We start from the raw sequence: 22,405 nt of genomic DNA, 5'->3' as shown, positions 1-22,405 counted from the left end.
ATACTAATGAGTTAGGGCACAAACCTTAATTTCCTTTACTGATATCTTGGCAGAGTTTGGCTACACACCATGTCCAATGTTTGACTAGCTGGCATTCTTAAGGTCTGGCACACATATCACACTCCTTAAGATTATTTAAATAACCTAACTGCCAGACTGCCAATGTTCCTCAGGGCACATACCGTCCAGCGATGTTAAGACTCTAGAGATCAAAATCTGTGTCTACTTTGTCTTGCCTCTGCATCCCCTGCACAGCGGCACATGCTTAGTAGCCCTGCTGAGCAGCATTCAATTGCCCTATAGCTGTTTATGAATAAGTTATGGCTTCAAACAGGTAATGCCGACAATACCTAAGGCCTAATAACAAAAGTAAATATTTGTTGAGCAGAGTATGCCCTCCAGGAAAACCCAACATGGTTAGTAAATCACAGATTGTTTAAAATAGTACATAGGTCTTTCAAGAGAGTCTGGTTAACTCAGCTGCAGATACACCCACTTCCCGCATCAGGGGACAATGCTATCCCTAAAAGTAGCGTCTACTGCACATAACTGAGAGATAAACTTACAAAATGACCTGAGTACATCCAAAAATGAAAGGAGACACAAATAACATTACCTTCTCTGTCTTTCTTTTTCAATCTTTTCCTCCTCCTGTCTATGGTTGCAACTTCAGACTTCAAAGACATGTAGTATTTTCTGATTTCCTGTAGTTTTTCTTGGAGAAAAGAGATTCTCTCTGTACTGTTCATATTATCTAATTCATCTAAAAGGAAAGATAAACATAATCTAAATTTTGAAATGGTAATTCTATAAGAAAAAAGTCAATTCTATAAAAAGTGGGACTTGAAAATCAGTAAAAGCTTAGTATTGTGACCTAACACAAGTTCTTTACAGAAGATACAATTAAATTAAATTAAATCTATGACTAAGAGTTCTTTAGCCTTATATTCTATATTAAGCATGCATTACTCTTGGAGCTGGAGAGATGGTTCAGTGGTTAAGAACTCTGGCTGCTCTTCCAGAGGAACCGGGTTCAATTCCCAGCATCACATGACAGCTCACACTGTCTGTAACTTCAGTTCTAGGGGACATGACACCCTCACACAGTCATACATAAAGGGAGAACACCAGTGCACATTGAATAAATGAACAAATAAATAAATCTAAGAAAAAAACCATGTATCATTCCAATGATCACAAAACATTAAGAACATTAAAAGAAGGCAGTCGGACCTATGATGTAATTAGCATCTTCAGAGTCAGCACTCCACCTCACTGACTTACATAACTGAGACCTCAGACAGAGTCTGTGTAGCCCAACTTGCCCTCAAATTTATGCCCCTCCGGCTTCAATCTCATGAACGCCGGGTTACAGGGGTGAACCACACACTCAGCTCATGTTTTGTTTCTAAACTGAAAAGAAAAGCAGATTTACATACAATTAATGATTATTGATTTGCAGTGGGTATATAATTTGTTCATGATTACTAGCATCATTCCATTAAGTCAAGAAATGTCACATTTCACAGTACAGTCAGGCTATCTGGAAGGTTCTTACTGAGTTGGAAGCTCCACTTATATGTCCGGGGGGATGAATTTGGGTGCTTTTCTCTGTGCTTCTCTTTCTCTCCATCTTTGATGTGAGGCGAGATCCTTGCAGGGGAGCGAGCCAGCTTCTGCGGCTTAGACAGGCTGAGATGCTTGACTGGCGTGCATTTGCTGGAACTGTCTATGGTGGGGAGATCTTCGCTGTCACTGCTTTGTCCTGTAATAAGTTCACTCCAATTACACATGATGAACAGCCTCAAACACCGAGATGCAACAGAAGAAGCAATGACACTTCTTGGTATCACACAGGTGAGCACATATACAAAGATCACAACAGAGAAAGGGGAAAATATACTCTTTAGCCTCAGCGGCAGAAGCAAGATGACGAAAGGAATGTCACAGTAAGGTGGCACTGCGGTGGCTCTAAGGTCTATCACCTTCAGACGTCGGCCTGCGGCACAGAGTTACAACACAATATCCTGTAGCTCCATGTGTGTGGTAACAAAACATAAAAACACCTGAAGGAGAACCAACCCAACTGTGTATGAAGAACACACACAGATCTTGTAAACATGTTCAATGTTTATCTTTTTACTATTCTTCTTTAAGTTTTTTTTTTTTCAAGATAGGGTATCTTTGTATAGCCCTAGCTGTCCTGGAACTCACTCTGTAGACCAGGCTGGCCTCAAACAGATTTCTGCTTGCCTCTGCTCCCAAGTGCAAGGATTAAAGGTGTGTGCTTTCACTCACGGCCTTTAATCATAAATAAATATGTAAAATTTATCATTAATAAATATAAATAGGAAACATTAAATATTACATCATAAATAAATAAAAAACATTAAAAAAAATAGTCTTTATAGCCTAGATTGACCTAAAAATTAGTATCTAGTCCAGACTATCTTGGAACTCATGATCCTCCTGCCTCAGCTGCCTGTGTGCTATGATTATAGGCATGCTGGTCTATGCTCAATTTCTGATACATGTGTTAACAAGAGAGAATTCATTCCCAACTCTGCCTCCTTCCTCACCAATTCATCCTAAGAACTCTACTGACTTTTCCATAAAAACAAACTGGAATTTTATTTTACTGTTTTTTTCAAGGTATATACCTTTTACCCCTACCCTATCTTTACTCTCAAAAGCTAAAGATTAGACACTCAGTTTCCCAGTCTGTTTCCTCTCCTGCATCTGCCATATCTGTATGTCCTTACCACCCTTAAAGGAAAAATTTGATTGCTGTGTGGAGGTTGTGGAAGACAGGGTACATGCTGTGGAGGATATGCGGAAGTCCCTTCTGCATCCTGGGACAGAACTCACCTTGTCAGGATTGCATGGCAAATGCTTTACCCACTGAGCCACCTCACTGGCCCCTTATTGGGTCTTAATTATAATGGTTGCATTATGATTATTACTCATCCTCAAAAGAAGAGTTTGCTTTGTAATGCTCAACTACCAGGTCTCCTGGAATAAAGACCCTATGTCAAATGCCCATGTTCTGTAACTGTGGGAGACTTCTATTTCTAAAGTCTAGATCTGCCTCATCCTTATATGTGTGGGGGCGGGAGGAGCGCAGGGAGAGGAAGGGAGTAAGCTCCCTTTGGTGGGAACCTTTTCCCATCAAATTTCTTGAAAAAGAAATGTCTTGTCAGCTGGGGGTAGGCTGGGAGACACACCTTTAATCCCAGCACTTGGGTAGCAGAGGAAGGCAGATCTCTGAGTTCAAAGCCAGCCTGATCTACAGAGTGAGTTCTAGGACATCCAGAAACATACAGAAAAACCCTTGTCTCGAAAATCAAAAGAAAGAAATGTCTTGTCATTCTGACTCCTTTCCTTTTTCTAACTGTGCCTAGAACTCAATATGGACCAAATTCAACATCATAAGCTAATCCATACAACCCCAATACTACTGATTTCACCTCGTAATTCTACTTTTGGGTTTTTTCTTGTTTTCTTTTTCTTTTCTGTATATGTGTGTGTTCACATGTGTGGAGCTCCTCAGGAGCTGTCCACCTTGTCTTCTGAAACAGTCTCCTGCTGGGAACCGGGACTCACAGATTTGTCAAGGCTGACTAGCTAGTGAAAGCCATGGACCTGCCTGTCTGCTTTCCCCAGACACTTTGGGATCAAAGTGTGCAGAAACACACCTGGCCTTTTACACGAGCTTGTGGATCAGTGTGAGAACTGAGTCTAGATAATCTCTCACAGCTGTGCCCAGGTCTGTCTTATGTGATTCTACATCTTGTCAAGCTGGCAGTCAACGCTACCCATCACAGTCACATGACATCACTATACTCTGTTAGACATGAATCACTGCGCTCATCTCAGTCCAGGGGAGGGAAGTTAGGTTTCACTTCTTAAAGGGACAGAGCAATGAATTCATAGACTTTAATTTTAAGCCAAAATACTCGTATCAGTTATCCTACACAAGAACTCACAGATTGCAACTTTCAGACCTTCACTTGATGATCCACAGTACCCTTTAGAGCAAGATCCAGGTGAGAAGCATGTATGCACTTAGCGACAAACATGTCTCTAAAGTCTCTTTTAATCCCAAACATTTTTCTTCTTATGGCATTCATGACCTTATGGGTCTGACTAGTAGACGCCTGTTCCTGTGTAGGATCCTCCAGGCCTGACTAGTAGACGCCTGTTCCTCTGTTCCTGTGTAGGATCCTCCAGGCTGTTTGTTGGTGGTCCTGAGGTGTGGATTAGATTCACACTATGCCATCTTTGATGGGACTGTTTCAGACGTTGTTGCTATTCTCTTCTTATTGCATTCTGTCTGGTAGGACATGATTTTAATCTGTCCCATTGCTATGTAGCCAACGCTGGCCTTAAGCTTGCAATTTTCCTGCTTTAGCCTTCCAAATGCAAATGACATTAAATCATATGCTACAGTGCCCAGCTGAGAGAGTATTCACTTGGATTACACTAAGGTGGTATCTTACAGGTTTATAAGCTATAAAATTATGCATATTCCCTTTATAATTTTTTAAAGATTTACTTATTTATTATATATACAATATCCTGCCTGCATGTATCCCTGTAGGCCAGAAGAGAGCACAAGATCTCATTACAGATGGTCGTGAGCAACCATGTGATTGCTGGGAATTGAACTCAGGACCTCTGGAAGAGCAGCCAGTGCTCTTATCCTCTAAGCCATCTCTCCAGCCCCCCCTTTATAATTTCGAATCCAGTCCACTCTCCCGTCACTCTCTTTTCCTTAGTCCTGAACCATGCAGCTGCAAGACACTCCTGATTACTTAAGTCCTTTGAGGTGTCTGTCTGTTCCTGTATAAACTCTGTCCTTTGATTAGGATATGAGCTGTTTTACCTAAGGCATGGCCTAGCGACGAACTTGTCAAAAATCAACCATACTTATTTTGACTATTTAACACTATTCATACAGTGTTTGCTTTTCATATAATCTAATTCATTCATTGTAGTAGAAGCAGTGGGCTGTGTTCCTGCTGCACCAGCTCCTGGCCGCCTGGCTAGCTTATGCCCCGAAATAATTGCACGAAAACTGCATTCTTTTAAACACTGCCTGGCCCATTAGTTCTAGCCTCTTATTGGCTAATTTTCACATCTTGCTTTAACCCATTTCTAATAATCTGTGTACCACCACAAGGTGGTAGCTTACCGGTAAGATCTTAACCTGCGTCTATGTCGGGTGGGAGGATCATGGAGACTGCCTTACTCGGCTTCTTTCAACCAATTAAATTAACACTAAACAGAAGACTCTCCCCCATCAATTCATACTGATTTACTATTTTATATCTTTTGCTACGAATTAACTTTTCAGGATGAGGAGATGGCTCGGTGGTTAAGAGCACTTACTGCTCTTGCAGAGGACCCAGGCTCAATTCCTAACACCCACATAGTGGCTCACAACCATCTTGTTACTTCAGTTCCTGGGGATCTGGTGCCTCTTCTGAACTCGGTGGGCACCAGGCAGGTGCATGGTGCATTAACATACATGTAGTCAAAACATTCATAATACATAAAATAAAATAAATATTTCTATACTATTTATAAATAAGCTTTTTTGACTAAAGGAAAGTATTATCAGTAGAAATAAAATTTTGCACACTTTTAACACCACAATAAATGCTATTTTTCTCTTCTTCAAGATCCTGAAATGCTGTTCTAATATTCAATTGCTTTCCATGAAATAATAATTTTAGTTATCCCAGTTCTAAGTAAAACTAATAGATGTTTTCAGATTAAATTGGATGGCTGGTGAGACGGCAAAGTGGGGAAGAATTTGTCACGCAAGCCTGAATATCTAAGTTTGATCCCAAACGCCCATAAAGACGGAAGGAGAGAAGTGACTGCACAGAGCTGTCCTCTGCCTCCACATATACTTGGTGGCACATCTACGCACTTGTATGCAACGCATGCACACAGCAGACACACACACCCCATATAAAAATGGAAAAGTTATCTTCAGAACATAATAAACACACTGTTCATTTTCTGCACTGCCTCGAATGGTCACGCCATGCCTCTGTGGCTGGACAGACAAACACTGACCTGCTCCGTTCTTCTCGCTTTTGGCTGTAGCACTTGTTCGCTTTGGGGTTCGCTTCTGTTTTTTTGCCATCAACCCACTATTTCCATCGCTTGGCCTCTTCTGACCTGAAATAAAGGAAAAGAAAAACCTTAAACATAAAACCAAAAGGTTGAGGCAGACAGGTCCTTTACATACTTGTCCACATCAGTTCTCCATTTCTAAAAAGACAACAGTAACCACTGTCACATCTAAAACCTGAATTGTTGGTTTTAACACAGAAGCAATTTCCCCCTCGAAAGCCTTACCCTTCTCTCTGCTCTCTCGCTCTTGGACAATTAAACTACAGGTACCAGGGGCACCGCTGGCTTCAAACCCGTTTGCTGATCCCCTCTCACAGAGGCCTTCTTGCGATTCTTCGGCAATACTATCAACTTCAATTGTTATATCGCTCTCGCTCTTTACACTCCGGGACTCGTCCTGACTGAGAGCGAGAGGGGAAGCTACTGAAAAGTTATGCTGTGCTACAGGAGGCAGGGCAGGCGGGACGGAGACCAGAGAGTTAGACTCGGAGCTTTCCACTACCACACCCTCAGTACCGCTCTGTCCCTTCTCATCCAGGTCGTCCAAGTCCACCTCATGGCAAACCAAGGTTTCGGGCCCAATCAGAGGCATCACGTCCTCCTCCTCCTTGAGTGGCGTATGCACAGGTTCTTCAGCTGGGCTGTCCAATTTCTCACTGGTCAGCTCCTGAGTGCCCTGGTCTGGCTCTGCTATCAGTGATGGCATTCCTTCACTTCCTTTTTCAAAGTGCTGCTCGAAATGCAAGCCTCTCCGGCCCTCAGCTCCAGCACCATCGCTGGCTCTTTCTTGGGATAGGCCAGCTGCTGCTTCCACTCCATTCTCAAGCCTTACTTTTTTCTCTGGAGATGGCTGTCCCAGTATTTTCCGTTTCAACTTTTTCTCTTTTTCATATTGGTCAACCTCATCTTCTGGAGAAGAGAAGTTTTTACATTCTAGTGACGAAAACTCCAGGCCAGGAGTGTCTGCATGAGCTTCAGGGCCTGCTTCTTCCTGGCTGAACGACGAGAGCTTTACAATGTCTAAAGAAAGGTCTTTCGTTTTACTACGCCTTCCCTTTCCTTTAGGGGACTTTTCCACCTGTTTCTTAGCTTCTTCTACTTGTTCCACTTTGTTTCCAAAAATATGAACTATTTGATCATTGTCTTCGACCTCCACCTTCAGGGTCTCTGAGGGTTGCATCTGAGTCCTGTCATTTTCTTTTAATAGATGTATAATCTTTGGATTTTCTTCATCTAGTTTATCATCATTCAAATTTTCACTTTTTTCTAATTCTTCTTTAATATCAGTAGAAAGTTCTTCACTTATCAAGCTCTTCTCCAAAGGGTCTTCTGTTTCACTATCAGATGAACAAGAGTCTGTAATATAACACAGATGGTTATATTAAATACCAATGTAATAACTAAAATCCTACTAAACAGGATCCTTTATATACTTTTGAACCTCTATAGAAATTTCTTCTATAAAATAAATAAGAGCATTTGTGTGAAAATATAAGGGAAAAGACAAAACTTAAAACGGGATGACAGAGGGCATGATGGTGCACGCATTTAATCCCAGCGCTGAGGAGACAGGGGTAGCCAGCATGGTCTACAGAGCAAGTTCCTGGAACTTATAACTCCAAATCCATGTAAAAAAGGTCATTTGTAATTCCAGGTTTGCGTGGCAGAGACAGGGAGATGCTTGGGAATCTCTCTCAATCAGTGAGCACCAGCAATGAATGACCATGTCTCAAAATAACGTCAGGGCTAGAAAGATGGCTCTGAGGGTAAAAATGATTGTCACCAAGACTGATGATCTGAGTTCAATCCTGAGGACTACATGGTGGCAGGAGAGAACCAATTCTGACCTCCAAATGTGCACAGTGGCATATACTTGTCTCCCCAAAATAAACATACAAATATGATGAAACAGAAACAGAAGTTAACAGTTCCTAAGGAACACTGCTACAGATTATCCACACTGGGCTCTGAACACGTGTGTGTGTATACTCCTTCCTCCAGAAACACGTATGCATGTGTATATATACAAACAATTAAAAACAAAATTTGTAAAAACATAATGCATAGCATGTTACCATGTCAGTTCTGATAAGAGCTGTCTTCAGTAGTATCACACTTAGGCTACCGTACCACCAGAAAATGCAAAGAGCTGGGTGTGGTGGCACATGCCTTTAATCCCCGCTCTGGAGGCAAAAATACACAGATCCCTGAGGCCAGCCTGATCTACAGCATGAGTTCCAGGATAGCCAGGGCTACACAGAGAAACCCCCATCTCAAAACAACAACAGCAACAAAAAAATGAACAACTGGAGAGAGAGGGAGGGGGGGGAGGGAGGGAGGGATGGATGGAGGAAAGAAGAAAGAAAAAACAAGAAGAAGCATAGAAGCATGAACTTTATTAAGATACAATGTTAGGCTGGACAGTGGTGACGCACACCTTTAATCACAGTACTCAGGAGGCAGAGGCAGGAGGATTTCTGTGAGTTTGAGGCCAGCCTGGTATGCAGAATGACTTCCAGGACAGCCAGAGCTACACAGAGAAATCCTGTCTCAAAAACCAACCAACCAACCAACCAACCAATTAACAACAACAACAACAACAAACCCACAACAACAACAACAAAAAGATTCAGGTCAATATGTTAAGTGACTTGACCTGAATTACTACAAAGGTTTACCACTTTGTACTCTAGGAAGGGAGCACACCATTCCACCTACAACTGTTCTGCAAAGAAGGGATGTTTACAATGGGCAATGTGAATTCTCCAGCCTTCAGATGTTCTTATTAACACAAGAGAAAGCACAGGCAAGTCGCCTGTTTGCAAGACAGATTATTCCCTTCATGGCAGAGAATTTTTCAAATATAAGGTAGCATTCTAAAGTTGTATGACTATATAATGTAAAAATTTTTGCACTTACACTTATATCTTCCCTAGAGAATTTTTAAAAGATAAACACCGAATGTGTTCATTTTTGTAAAGACAAAGTTCTCAGAGTATAGCCCTGGCCTGCCTTGGTAGAGACCAGGCTGGCCTCGAACTCAAAGAGATCCACCTGCCTCTGCCTCCTGAATACCAGGATTAAAGGTGTGCGCCACTATACTTGACAAAGTTTTATGTTTTCTGCTTGTTGGTTTTTCTTTTCTTAGGATTTATTTTTATATTATGAATAGGAGTGTTTACATGATGTAGTATACAATGTTCATGCCTGGTGCCTGTGGAGGCCAAAAGAAGGTGTCAGATATCTGGGAGCTGGAGCTTTAGACTTTATGAATGTCATGTGGGTGTTGAGAACTGAACCCCAGTCTTCTGCAAGAGCAGCAAGTAATCTTAATTACAAAGCCACCTCCCCATACCCATGAATGAGTATGAAAAAAAAAAGCATATAAGTCTTTTGTGGTTTAAATAAAAGTAGGATGTATAATTCCACTTTCTCGCGTCCAAACATTCTTCAGTTCTGCAGTTCAGTGATGCTGACGCTGGTTGTGCAGGCCCTAAGGGAACACCTACTGAGAAATGGAAGCTCACACCTCCCAGAAACCTTGTGTTTGCATATAATGCTAACAGCCAGCAGGTGGCACACTGAAGCTAATGGTAAACCTGACCTTTAGCTGAGCTCTAAGGAGGGTAATTTTATAATATCGCCATTTAAAATCTTTTAGATTGCGTAGAAAAAATAAGGCCAGAAAAGTGAGGGGAAATAAAAAGCACAGTTATTAGGGTTAAGGTTAGGGTCACCTCTGCTCTTCACAGGGGACTCTTCCAGCCACCAGTTTCTGCTCTCAACAAGTTCTATGAACACGACCAGGTGACGCAGAGCATATCACACACTGAGATTCATGGGTTGTTTAACTTCCCCACGACTAAACTAGTTTTGTCTAAAAATCCTTATGACAGATGGGTATCTTGATTTATATCTCTAGAGTTTAAATAAAAGTATACACCAAAATAAGTATTAGCTGCCAATTAAATCGTATAGTTTAATCACGTTAGGTTAAAAATCGAGATAACCTGCTATGACTATTTTATTAGTCATGGGCAACACAACTATATTTTGGCCAATGATGACTGCATATATTTGTGGCTCTATTACAAGCTCTGTCACCTAGGAGCACTTCAGCCCTAAGTTTAGTAAGCACCCTCTGTGACATTTGTACAATGATGAGATCCCCACTGTTAAGTGATAAATATGTATATATAATGTCTTAAAAGTCAATAATCCGTAAAAAGAAAAGAAGGAAGGAAGGAAGGAAGGAAGGAAGGAAGGAAGGAAGGAAGGAAGACTGAAAAAAAAAAAAGTCAACAATCCTCAAACCAAGTCTCTCGTTTCCCTGAGAGAGATGAGCTGCCTGTCATCTGCCACGGGCGTCTCTGGTACCTGATTTCCCTTCGCTGTTGGCAGCCTTAGATAAACTGTAGGGCGTGGATTTTAAAGGAGGTCTCCCCCGTTTTGACTTCTGCCTCTCTTCATCCCTCTTTTCGTCCTTTTCACCATCCTCTTTATTCTGGGTAACAACAACAAAATGCATGAGAAGGGCCAAGACCTTTAAAAGTGAACATTCTATTTCTCCAAGAGAAACGATTAACTCCAAAATAAAAGATCAGTTAATTTAAATGTCAAGTCCTAATATGTGATTATCTAGAGAAATCCAGAACAGTTTTCTAACCCATTCATATGACAATACCCACCCCCCCTGGTTCTACATTTCCTGCTGAGGAAATGAAAGCCACTAGGCAGACCTCCACAGCAGAAACTATGGATGGAAGGTGTGTGCGGGGATACTGTGGGCGGGCAGACAGCTTCGATGTGATGGAGGTGGAGGGAAGAGGGAGAACAGTGCATCTCCAGTGCAATGGGTCCTCTGTGCAGTTCTAATGATGGTAACAGCATCGCACATCTGTCTAAGCCTACTGAAGGCACAAAGACCCAGAGTTGTCTCACACCATCCCGATGCAATACAAATGGACCCCTCTGGTGAGGGTGGGAGCCCACAGTACAGAAGACCATACCCACGCAGGGCAAAGAGCACATAAGAAATCCTGGACCTTTTCATTTTTGCTATGAATCTAAAACTATTCTAAAACAGAAAAGATACAACTTGAATAATTCCTGTACCTATTATAAATGATACGAATGTATGAACACACCTTAACTTTCTTCTTTTGTTTTTTCTTTGGTCCACCTTTGTCCACGGGCCAGATTATTCTGTCGGCCTTTACCCATTCATCGTACCTTAAAGAAGAAAGTTCAGCTTTCACAATGATATCCTATTTGAAATATATTCACACACACGCCCCACACGCTTCAGCAGTCAGATAAAAATCCTGTCCCTAGTGTTGGCAAAGGTGTAAAGAGCAAAGGAACTACTTATTGGTAAGGGATGCTAGCAGCTGTTCTATGTACTTAGTACAGCCTCCAGTGATAGAGCCAGTAATGATGGAAGAGAAGATAAATCCCAGCACTCAGGGAGGCAGAGGCAGGCAGAGCTCTGCAAGTTCAAGACTAGCCTAGTCCACAAAGTGAGTTCCAGGACAGCCAGGGCTACACAGAGAAATCCTGTCTCTAAAAAACAAAAACCAAAGCAAGAAAGGAAGGGAGGGAGGGAGGGAAGTAGAAAGAATGACTAAAGAAGGGTTTCTCAGAACTAAGAGATTCAGAGGTCTGAATCTATTTATACTATACCACACTACACCACACCATACTACACTATACTACACTACACTATACTATTTGAAATGCTTTGTTTCCAGAACTCTCAACTCTGAACTCATAAGCAGATCTTGTACTAGAATCCTTTCTGTGGATAGCATAAAAATGTCAGTTGCAAACCATCAGCTCTCAATCATATCAAGTCCCCTGCGTGTCCTCCCCAGCACTCGAGCATCTATTCTTCTAGTAAAACTTTATTATGAAATGTGTCACTATCAAGACTGAAGATATTAAAAAAAAAGACTGAAGATATTTAGAGATATTTGTATTTAATTTAATTTCCTTTATTTAGATTTCTTTTCTTTAGCCCAAGCTGAAGACTCATTTCCCTTGCTCCTTCTAAACACTTAAATTTCAGCATAATCTTTCCTATTCCTAGAATGAGACAAATACATTAAACTATCCAGAACTAAATAACACTTCTGGCATTACACAAATGCATAGTGATTTACAGTATCCAGTAATACTGTAAACTAGTTGCCATGGAGACATGCAAAGCACATGGCTCAAGTGTTTACAGGTTTTAGCTGCCCTGGTACCATGATGCCTTCACTAGAGGTGAAAACCCATTTCCTGGCAGATCATCCAATATCTAAAACTTCTGGAAAACAGATGGCTATTAAAACCTTATTTATAAACATTTCTCTCTCTCTCTCTCTCTCTCTCTCTCTCTCTCTCTCTCTCTCTCTCTCTCTCTCAAATTGGTTTTTCAAGAGGGTTTCTCTGTTTAGTCCTGGCTGTTCTGGAAGGCACTCTGTAAACCAGGCTGGCCTTGAACTCACAGAAATCCTCCCAATTCTGCCTTCTTATTGCTGGGATTAAAGGTGTGTGCCACCACCACCCAGCCTATAAATATTTCCTAATTTGGACATTTACTGAGGGCCCACTAAAGTAATAGGCATTATAAAATATGCAGAGAATAGATAGAACAAGCTCTTGCTTTCATGTCTGATATAAAAAAAATAGATATACTGTATAATTGAGTACAGTCTAGTAAATGCAGTAACAAAGATATATACCTAATCTAGGGTTGCAAAGAAGAAAATACCTTGCCCATGAACCCCCCAGAAAACATCATAGCGTTGGCCAAAGCATGGGTGTTGTTCCTATCTAGAAGGAAATCGTGTGTCCCACCCCGGCCTGGTCTGAATGGTAGGCCAGGCAGGTACTTCTAGCAGCCATGTCAGGGCTTCTCTCACACTTGCAGATGCTCCCATTTTAGAAACATGACTACACCATCTAGAAACCATAAGGATTCTCTGATAGTCAGACTTGACCAGCTTTTAGGAAGATATATGGACAACTAAGTCACGTGAGCCATCAGTGGGTGACTAGTTAGGACAATGACAGAACTACTGGGTAGAGTCCTAAAGGGAAACCCTAAGAAGATGAGAAGGGTGACAGGAAAGAAAGGTCCTAGCACAACAGGGCTGCACACAGAATGGATGGCTGTGCACAAGCTTGACTCTGAGGGAAGCGTGGATAAAACGTGCTGCAGCTGCCAGAGTTGGGAGTCGTGTCTCTCCCGAATTTATCGGGATACAAGGACTTTGCTTAGTTCTAAGACCTTGCAGAGTCACGCTAACAGCTGGCTCCGAGCACAGACCCTGCAGAGTCACACTAACAGCTGACACTGAGCATGGCCTATGTGCTAGGCATCGCTCTATGCACCTCACGTGCTAGTTAACACTGGGATTATAGTTTGACAATTTACTTAAAAGTAAGAACCCTGAATTCCCCAATTTGGAGATGAGGGGACGGAGTCAGAAAAGCGTACATGCCTCGTATATAGAAAGGCATGCAGCAATGTGGCTGCACAGGAACCCAGAGCATCCTGCACCACCCACCCACCCACCCACCCTCACACACACACACACACACACACACACACACACACACACACACACACTCTTTCAAAAGGCTTAAAAGAAAGGCGGGACTCAGGACAGCTGGGCCCCAGTGTTGCTTTTGCTGGTCCAACTCACATGGCCAGACTGAGCTGTCTTCCCTCGACCGTGACCAGCTTCACAGAACATCATTACCAGACAACACTGCTCCATGCCAGCAGAGGATCAAAACAGAAATACAACTCCCTACTCATGTCTGAACACAGAAAAAACAGGGAACACTGTCCAAGTATCTTCTCCCTGACTAGTGAATCACTCTGCTTCTTTACCAGTTATAGGATTAACTTTGATCTGGCCTTCTCTCTTTCTAGGTAAGATTTACTAAGAGAACCAATCACAGAATTACATCAGCTTCCTGCCTGAGTGCATCCAGAACAAAGACTCTTAAACCTAACATAACAAATGCTCAAATCTAAGTCCTACCCTGTACAGATTTTAATTACTTAGACAACTCACAATTATTACAGTGCTTGTCACCGGCTTGCCTTTTGACAAAGGAAACAAAGAAGCGCACAGTCACGAGCTGTGGCCTCGCTCCCTGGCTGCTCCACAGCTTTCCAGAGTGTTGCACTCTCCCTAATTCCTGAGGTGGGGACTTGAGTTTTCACATTATGGCGACTTAGCCATCGCCATGGGACAGTGATGCTCCTCGGCTTCCCCTCATGTTCTGTCTCCTATAAAAAAGTAATGAACTCAGCTGTTCCAATGGTAGCCCCTGCTAGTCTCTGGGAGGCAGTGACGGTTTATATAACTTCAAAAATAGAAGTCCTCAAAAGTTTAGAACCAAGGTGTGCCTTGTAAACACACACAAGAGCTTCCTATGACACTGCTCTTTTTAACCGCCTAAAAGAACACGCTTTATTACTTACCTGACATTCCATCCATAATAATGCACCAAGTATAAAACCTCCCCGTCATCGATCTCGGTGCTTTTAATGCTGGCTTCATAAATTTTCTGCGTTTTTCCTCGTCCATACTTCACTTTCACTTTGGTTCCTGTCAGGCAGGGTTCTGTGTCATCGTCATCATCCTCCCCTTCTGAGTCGCATTTGCTCTCAGTGTCTTCCCTGCAGTGAATTACAACATTGATAATGCCACTAATCGCTTAATGGAGAACAACATCATCAGTGATAGAGAGTCCAGCATGTAGAGTCCTTACAGCCTAAGTTACCTTAGTAACATGTCAGTGGAGGAGGAGAAGAAGGAGGAGAAGGAAAAGATTTTAAGGACTCCTTACTAAGGTGCACTGTACAAAGGTAAAGCCATACTTCCAAAGGCCAATCAATAACCACAGCTAATAAGTCACAGCAGTCAACAAGTCACTTTAAACCAAAATAAAATCAAACCATATGCCCAGGGCTGGCCGTCTGGATTCATAATCAAGTGCCACCTTACTCGTGAGAATGTCCTAAAGCTGTTTTGTAACTTCTTGCAACTACTTGTCTTCAATCTACTTCAGCACTACGTCTTCTCACTTAGAGTGATTTTTAGCAAGACAGACTGTGTGGCGTGTAAAAAAACGAGAAATGGCTGCCTGTCTTAGTAACTGTGTCTCTGAAACGGTTTTACGCTTTACATATGCGGCTACTTGCTGAAATTATAAGAAAGTGATGGTAGAACAAAGCTTTAGGCTTTGGTTGACTCCCATTCTAACTCCTCCCCCAGCGGCTTTTCCTTATTTCCATTGTTAAACATAAAGGGAATGCGGATTACAAGTCCGGCAAGATTTTGAAACTGTAACGATAAAGTGTACTGCCTATTAACCTCGCAGGGACTGAGAAGACAACTGCCTCAAGCGTGAAGGAGGTGTTCTACAAGACTGCAAGAGCTTCAGGAGAGGGCTGAAGGTTTCATGCATCAGGAATATCTGCTCTCCAGGGACACTTCTCATAAATATCCCAAAGAAATCATTCCAAAACACAAATAAAAATCTCCATGACTCCTGATACAGAAAGTATGTACTGTTAATTGTTTGTATACTCAACTTTTATTTAATAAAATAGAAAATTATCCTTCACATTGAAGATGAAACTATTTGTTCTAATAGTTGTGCATCAAGTATTTTAGCCACATAGTTATTTATATAGACTCAATATTAAAATTAGACCCTCTTTTAAGTAGCTCACCTTGATAGTGTTTTAAATATTTAAATATTGTACTCCTTATTCTCAGCTCCCAATTATGTCCTGCTACTTTCTAAATCCTAATTATACTTCACTCGGAACTTTTTAAAACTAGACTATTTCAAAGACACCGCACCGGTTCACACGCCGACCCACCAAGCATCAAGACTTTCCTGCTCACCAGTTACTACTTTCCTCCCCTAAACACCGGTGCTCCCAATGGTTTATTTGTGGATGTTGACAGCTACCATTCGGGCACAGCAGCCCACTGTCCCCAAATTGAGCTGAAGATCTCAAACTTCTAGAAAACTTAGCATTATGTAATAAAATAACTAAAAAACAACTGGAGAAAAGTTCCTGTTTTCAAGTAAGTGTGTTATGGTGTTGTTCTAAAACTTCCTTTTAATTACTATCTAAAAATTAGTAAATTCATTTGATCACATGTGCAAAATGGCCCACTATACGAAATGGTGAGACAATACTTTATCTAGCTGAACTGCCTAATTTTTGGATATTTTTAGGTCACTTAGATCCATGCAAGTCTAATACATGGAAAAAAAATACAGTTTTCACTCAACAGCAAATAGAATGGACATTAAAAAGCTGAAATTTATTGATGAGATGTGGGGCAAGAATGTATTTTCCAAACTAGAATCAGGGGTGCATGCCACTTACTCTAATACAGTAACTTGAAAAAGAAAACTGTCTTAAATCAAGCTAACACACAGAAACATCTGCTAGTACTTGCACCCATGTGTTTGTTAGCTTCCCACATTGTACCTTTTTTAAAATGGAATTTTTGCTGTCGCTGTTTCCTCTTGTCCACTTCCTCCATTTTTCTCCAGCTCCCTTCCCTGCTGTCAACTGCAGGACCTTTCTTTTGACTGCGTGGCGCAGCCTTCTTTGAGGCCACTGTTTAGGGCACAAGTGCTATTAAAATGGTGCGACCAGTATATTCTCCAATTCCGAAAGGCGATACACATCATCTTCACAATGTGTCTCACCTTCATTAGACAAGAGGAACGGAAGTCCCAATAAGAAGACATTCCCTCACACCTGAATCTCTAAGCAGGAACAGAGTGCTGCTGGACCCCCGACAGGGGCCTCTGGAGAACAGACATAAGACAATGTACCTCTCTTGGCTTGGCTCTTCCTCTTCATCTGAGTCTTTCTCAGAAGCCTCTGGCCTTTTAAGTTTCTTCTCTTTGTGCTTTGGTGTACTTTTTCTCCCAAGTAGCAGCTCATTTTCTTTTTTCTCTGCTGTTTCATAGTCTTCATCGACATCCTTATTTTCTGTATTATCTTTGATGAATTTATCTTCTATTTTCTCTTCTTCTATTTCTTTTTTAATAGAATTTGCATCTCGAACAATTTTCCTTCGCCCCTAGTAGAGGGGATAAAAGCTTTTAGAGAGCTAACACTACAAATGGAGAAAGGCATCTTTCTCTGAAGCCTCTACAGTAGTGAGCAAGCTGCTTCCTGGCTTGAGTATGAATCAGAACAATTAACTCATTTGGACTATCTTTTAGAAGTAAGTGACTCATCAATATAAATCTCGCTCTTTTTTTTTTTTTCTGAGACGGGGTTTCTCTGTGTAAATTTTAATTATGTCTTACACTACCATGATCCCTGGAGAAGTTATTATGTGTATTTATAAGGAAACTCTTATCTCCTAGGGCTGGGAATGCAGCTCAGTGTGAATGGAACCTTTTTCTAAGTGCAAAGAGCTGGTTTCAGCACCTAGCACCCTAGCAACCCCCATAAAATCTTTGCTCACAACATTACTCTGTTTGGCAATGTCAGGGCTTTGGACAGGCTTAGCAAGTGCACTACCCATAACTTTATCCCGTTCTAAAAGACCTGGGAACTTGGGTTTAAAAAAAATTAAACTATCTATTTGCTAATGATAACATTTCCTAATAATTATGTTGGGCTGGCCAGATGGACCAAGGAGAAAAGGTACATACTTGCCACCAAGCCTGGTGACATGGTTCATGACTTATTTGGACTCATGGTGGAAGGAAAAGTGACCCCCACAAATTATCCTCTGACCTTCACACACACACACAGAGTAAATGTTTTTTAAATAAAATGTTTGTTACTAATAATAATCTTTATAAATATACTCCCCTAACTTATGACCTCTTTGAAAGGTCTGTGATCTCCAATCTTATTGTTTATTAAAATAAAAATCAAATTTCAATATATTTTCTTACAATAAAAATCAAGTATCAGTTTATTTATGTGTGATTATACACTAAGAACCCAATGGCACCAATGTTTAAAAAGTGAGATTTTGGGGCTTCAAGAGCACAGGCTGCTCTTCCACGGGGCCCAAGTTTGGTTCCCAGCACTCTTACCAAGTGGCTCACAACCGTTTTTAACTCCAGCTCCAACATCTTCTTCTGGACTTTGAGGGTCTCTACACACAAGTCAAACACACACACACACACACACACACACACACACACACACGCATAAAAGCAAGCAAGCAAACAAAGTAATTAAAAAGTGAGATTTCTCTGAGTGAGTCTCCAGAGCAGCACTGGACCGGAAGAGGCACTACTGTCTCCAGTAGCCTCTATCAAACCGCCAGCAGGTCAACTGGCTTTGACACTGATAAGCCTCTTCAAGACCTCAATTCTGCAGATTTACCTACCATGATGGCAGAACACATCCCTCCTCTACTTAGAATTGGGGGATTTAAAAGAAAAAGGAAAAAAGTAAGTAAGGAGCTGGGGAGGTGGCTCAGCATGTTATAGGGCTTGCTGTGCAAACACGAGGACCTGAGTTCAAATTCCTTTCAAACCCCTTGCACCCACCTCAAAAAAAAAAAAAAAAGTAGCCACAGTGCTGGGAATTGGAGGAAGGGTCAGGGGAAAACAGCAGGGTCACTAGGAATTACTGGCTACAGCCAACTTACAGGTAGTGAGAGAACAAGTTTCAAGGGACTAAGGCAGAGAGGGACAGAGCGAGACATCTAACATCCTCCTATGGCCTCTGCATTTGCAGACATGTGCACGTACTGCACGCACGCGCGCGCACGCACACATACACACACACACACAGCCCCCCAAACAAAAACCTAACCGTTGATTAAAGCATGGTATAGTTCACCCCTGTAATCCTAACATTTGAAAAATGGATGCTGGAGGGTCAGAAGTTAAAAGTTATTCACAGCTATATAGTGAGTTGAGTCTAACTTGAGCTATGAGTCTCTTTCTCTAAAAGAAATAAATTAACTAAACTTTTAAATAAAAATAAAAAACTTAGATGTATACATCTCATGAAAATATTTCACTTATTAGATGAGAGAATTGTCAGTTTAAAAACAGGGATTCTAATTCTAGATGCTGGAGAGACTGCTCTGTAGTTAAGAGCACTTGATGTTCTTGCAAAGAACAAGGTTCAATTCTCAGCACTCACATGGTGGCTCACAACCATCTGTAACTGCAGTTCCAGGGGATCTGGTGCTCTTTCCTGGCCTCTATGAGCTCCAGATATGCAGGTGACACACACAGACATACATGCAGGCAAACACCAATACACATAAAAATAAATAAACCCTTTTAAAAAGAGAGAAAAGCAACCCCTCCACAAAAGCACAGCTTCGGGGGCTGGAGAGATGGCTCAGAGGTTAAGAGTATTGCCTGCTCTTCCAAAGGTCCTGAGTTCAATTCCCAGCAACCACATGGTGGCTCACAACCATCTGTAATGGGGTCTGGTGCCCTCTTCTGGCCTTCAGGCATACACACAGACAGAATATTGTATACATAATAAATAAATATTTAAAAAAAAAAAAGCACAGCTTCTGAAAAACTTCACTGTTCCTTTCCATTAAATATGGCCTCACCAACAAATAGGATACATTAAAAACTGAAAGTTAGGCATAATGGTTGCATGCCTTGAATCCTGCCCAGCTCTAGGGAGGCAGAAGTAAGTAGATTTCTGTGAGTCTGAGGCCAGCATGGTCCAGGACAGCTAGAGATACATAATAGTGAGATCCTACCTCAAAAAAAAAAAAAAAAAAAAATTGACCATATGGCAATCCATAAAACGACAAATCATGCTATGTAGCTATCACTGGGCATGGATCAGAATACTGAATGGTAATCCTTTATGTATGTTTAGTCAGTGAAGAGAAATACAGGGGGCAGTGTGTGAACATGTATGTGTGCATGTACACATGTGGTGTGCGTATCTGTGTGTGTTAGAGAGAGAGAGAGAGAGAGAGAGAGAGAGAGAGAGAGAGAGAGAGAGAGAATATGAAGATAAAATAAACGTACAAACAAATACAGTCGGGGCACAGGAACTGTCAAGAGGCAATATACTCAACTATTTAATAAGCACTTCCTATGTGCTGTGCATCTTTATTCTAGAAGCATGGGATCTCATCAATAAGCAAATTCAACACTCATCCTAGCCTTCAAGCAATGCAACCTTGGTACAGAGAGAGAGAAAGAGAAAAAAAAAAAAATCAATTCAGACATTCCAGCTAACAGGAGTGAGAAGGGAGGAAAGCAGCGATTGTAAATAGTGCAACCCAGTGCAAGTTTCATTGAGGTAACATTTTAGCAAGAAGAAAGAGTACATGGGACTGAGTCAAATGACAGAGACTTGAGCAGACTGTCACAGAAAGAAGACAGTGAGTTTTTTACATGTGTGTATTTTTTCCACTTGGTTTGGTTGTTGAGGACAGGATTTCATGATTTGGTTTAGGCTGGCCTGGACCACGCTGTGCAGTCCAGGTTGAACGCAGGACGAGTCTCTTGCCTCAGGATCCTGAGGCTGCGACTATAGGCATGAGCCACCATGCCTTGGGGGGGGGGGGGGCTTTTTAAGTAGAGAAAGTATACATGTTAACAGTACCCAGAAAAAGGTTGCTATGATAACCTCATTGCAACATTACTAATTACTATAACACAAACTAGGACTATGTCACAAAGTTTTGCATATATATATGTTAAAGGTCCACAATAATGCTTGTAGCAGATGAAACCACTAAGAACTCACTCTTGGAGACTTCTGCTCTGTGTCCTCTCTGTCGCTCTCACTGCTGGATTCGGTGTTCTCCTCGGGCTCACTCTTCACCTCCATCAAAGGCATCTCCTGGTTCGTGTTTAGAGCCTCTTCCATGGATTCTTCAAAGTCTTTTTTCTCAACTTTTACTTTGGGTTCATGGTGGTGAATAGTTCTGAACTGAATATTTGCAGAACGGCAGTACTCCTCAAAACCATAGAGATATCTAAACACACAATATTTCATCTTAAGAACTCCTAGTCTTTGCATTTATTGTGAATAAAAGGTAAATAAATGGTAAAAATTAAAAAGCATCCTTTGTCTGTTAGTACTCTCTGAATGTCTTTGATACAATTAAACAGAGGTACCAAAAATTAAAATATTGTCCAGAGAACCTGAGACGGTTACAATTTAACAGAGCCATCTCAGAACACTGTTCTAGAACAGAGGTTCTCAACCCATGGGTCTGAATGACCCTTGAAGGCTGAATGACTCTCTCACAGGGGTCACCTAAGACTATTGGAAAACACTTATTATCTTTACATTACAACTCAGAACGGTAGCAAAATTACAGCTATGAAGTAGCAACAAAAATAATTTTCTGGTTGGGGTCACCTCGCCATAAGGAACGGCATTGAAGGGTCACAGCATTAAGAAGGCTGAGAGCCGCTGATCTAGAACATGTATGCAACCAGAGCTACAGCTGATCTCTAGAATATGTATGTAACCAGGGCTCCAGCTGATCTAGAACATGTATGCAACCAGAGCTACAGCCTACATGCTGGACTGCAGCGAATGAGAACCCTGACCCCTGACCTGAAAGAGGAAATCAGCATCACATGGGAAGTGGAGAGAGCGGGTTCTAAACTCTCAATCTCCCAGCCTACAGTGAACACTAATGGTCCTTGTTTGGAGTGCTAATGCATTAAAAGAAACCTGCTCTCTAAAAATGTTCATGATTTTGGTTTTTCAAGACAGGGTTTCTCTGTGTAGCCCTGGTTGTCCTGGAAGCCTCTGCAGAACACGTGGGCCTAAGAGATCCACTGCTTCTACCTTGAGTGCTCGGATAAAAGGTGTGCGCCACCACCATGCCTGGCTGACATTTATTCGTTAATGAAGCTGGACTACTTACTTTCTATAAGCAGTTTTTACATTGTAGGAAGCAGCTGAGTTCAGAATTGGAATGCCAAGGTCCATATAAATTTGCTTCCATACAGCACCACTGTCAATCTGAAAAAGATTTTGTTAATAATTATCAAAGGACACTAAGCATTCCGTGTTCTTCGCACAAACAGTACTTGCAGAACACCGGTTACTTACATTGTCACATCCCCCCTGGTGGTAGACCAGTCTAAAGAGCTTGAAGAGATTGAGGTCTTTGTAGCCCAGAACAGGAGGTTTGTTGATTGGAGTACCTTTTTAATGTCAGAGAGAAAAATGAGGAGTTCACTCACACGAAAACTACTCATCTGAAAGTAAGGCTATCGACCTCCAATTCAG

At 41.5% G+C, this 22,405-nt stretch overlaps 1 protein-coding gene across 6 annotated transcripts in view; it reads right to left on the bottom strand.

The window, feature by feature from the left end:
* Nucleotides 1-22,405, bottom strand: part of Arid4a (AT-rich interaction domain 4A) — a 91,612-nt gene that overhangs the window by 24,225 nt on the left and 44,982 nt on the right. For all 6 annotated transcript variants that reach the window (XR_007593788.1, XR_007593790.1, XR_007593789.1 and 3 more), the window contains exons 13-23: nt 22,226-22,320; nt 22,038-22,135; nt 20,900-21,131; nt 17,020-17,270; nt 14,633-14,830; nt 11,295-11,379; nt 10,525-10,651; nt 6,373-7,503; nt 6,088-6,192; nt 1,559-1,765; nt 617-763 (exon numbers count right to left, since the gene is read on the bottom strand). Coding sequence is in view for 1 of the 6 variants with exons in the window: in XM_050153565.1 (XP_050009522.1) it covers nt 617-763; nt 1,559-1,765; nt 6,088-6,192; nt 6,373-7,503; nt 10,525-10,651; nt 11,295-11,379; nt 14,633-14,830; nt 17,020-17,270; nt 20,900-21,131; nt 22,038-22,135; nt 22,226-22,320 (2,676 nt within the window). In the remaining 5 variants the exon portion in view is untranslated. The remainder of the gene's footprint in view (nt 1-616; nt 764-1,558; nt 1,766-6,087; nt 6,193-6,372; nt 7,504-10,524; nt 10,652-11,294; nt 11,380-14,632; nt 14,831-17,019; nt 17,271-20,899; nt 21,132-22,037; nt 22,136-22,225; nt 22,321-22,405) is intronic.

This window comes from Alexandromys fortis, unplaced genomic scaffold, assembly GCF_014885135.2.
Source record: "Alexandromys fortis isolate MF-2015 unplaced genomic scaffold, M_Fortis_MF-2015_v1.1 scaffold_82, whole genome shotgun sequence".
Taxonomy (NCBI): Eukaryota; Metazoa; Chordata; class Mammalia; order Rodentia; family Cricetidae; genus Alexandromys; species Alexandromys fortis.
Note: the sequence above shows the minus strand (reverse complement) of the source record. Positions and strands in the feature narration are given on the sequence as shown.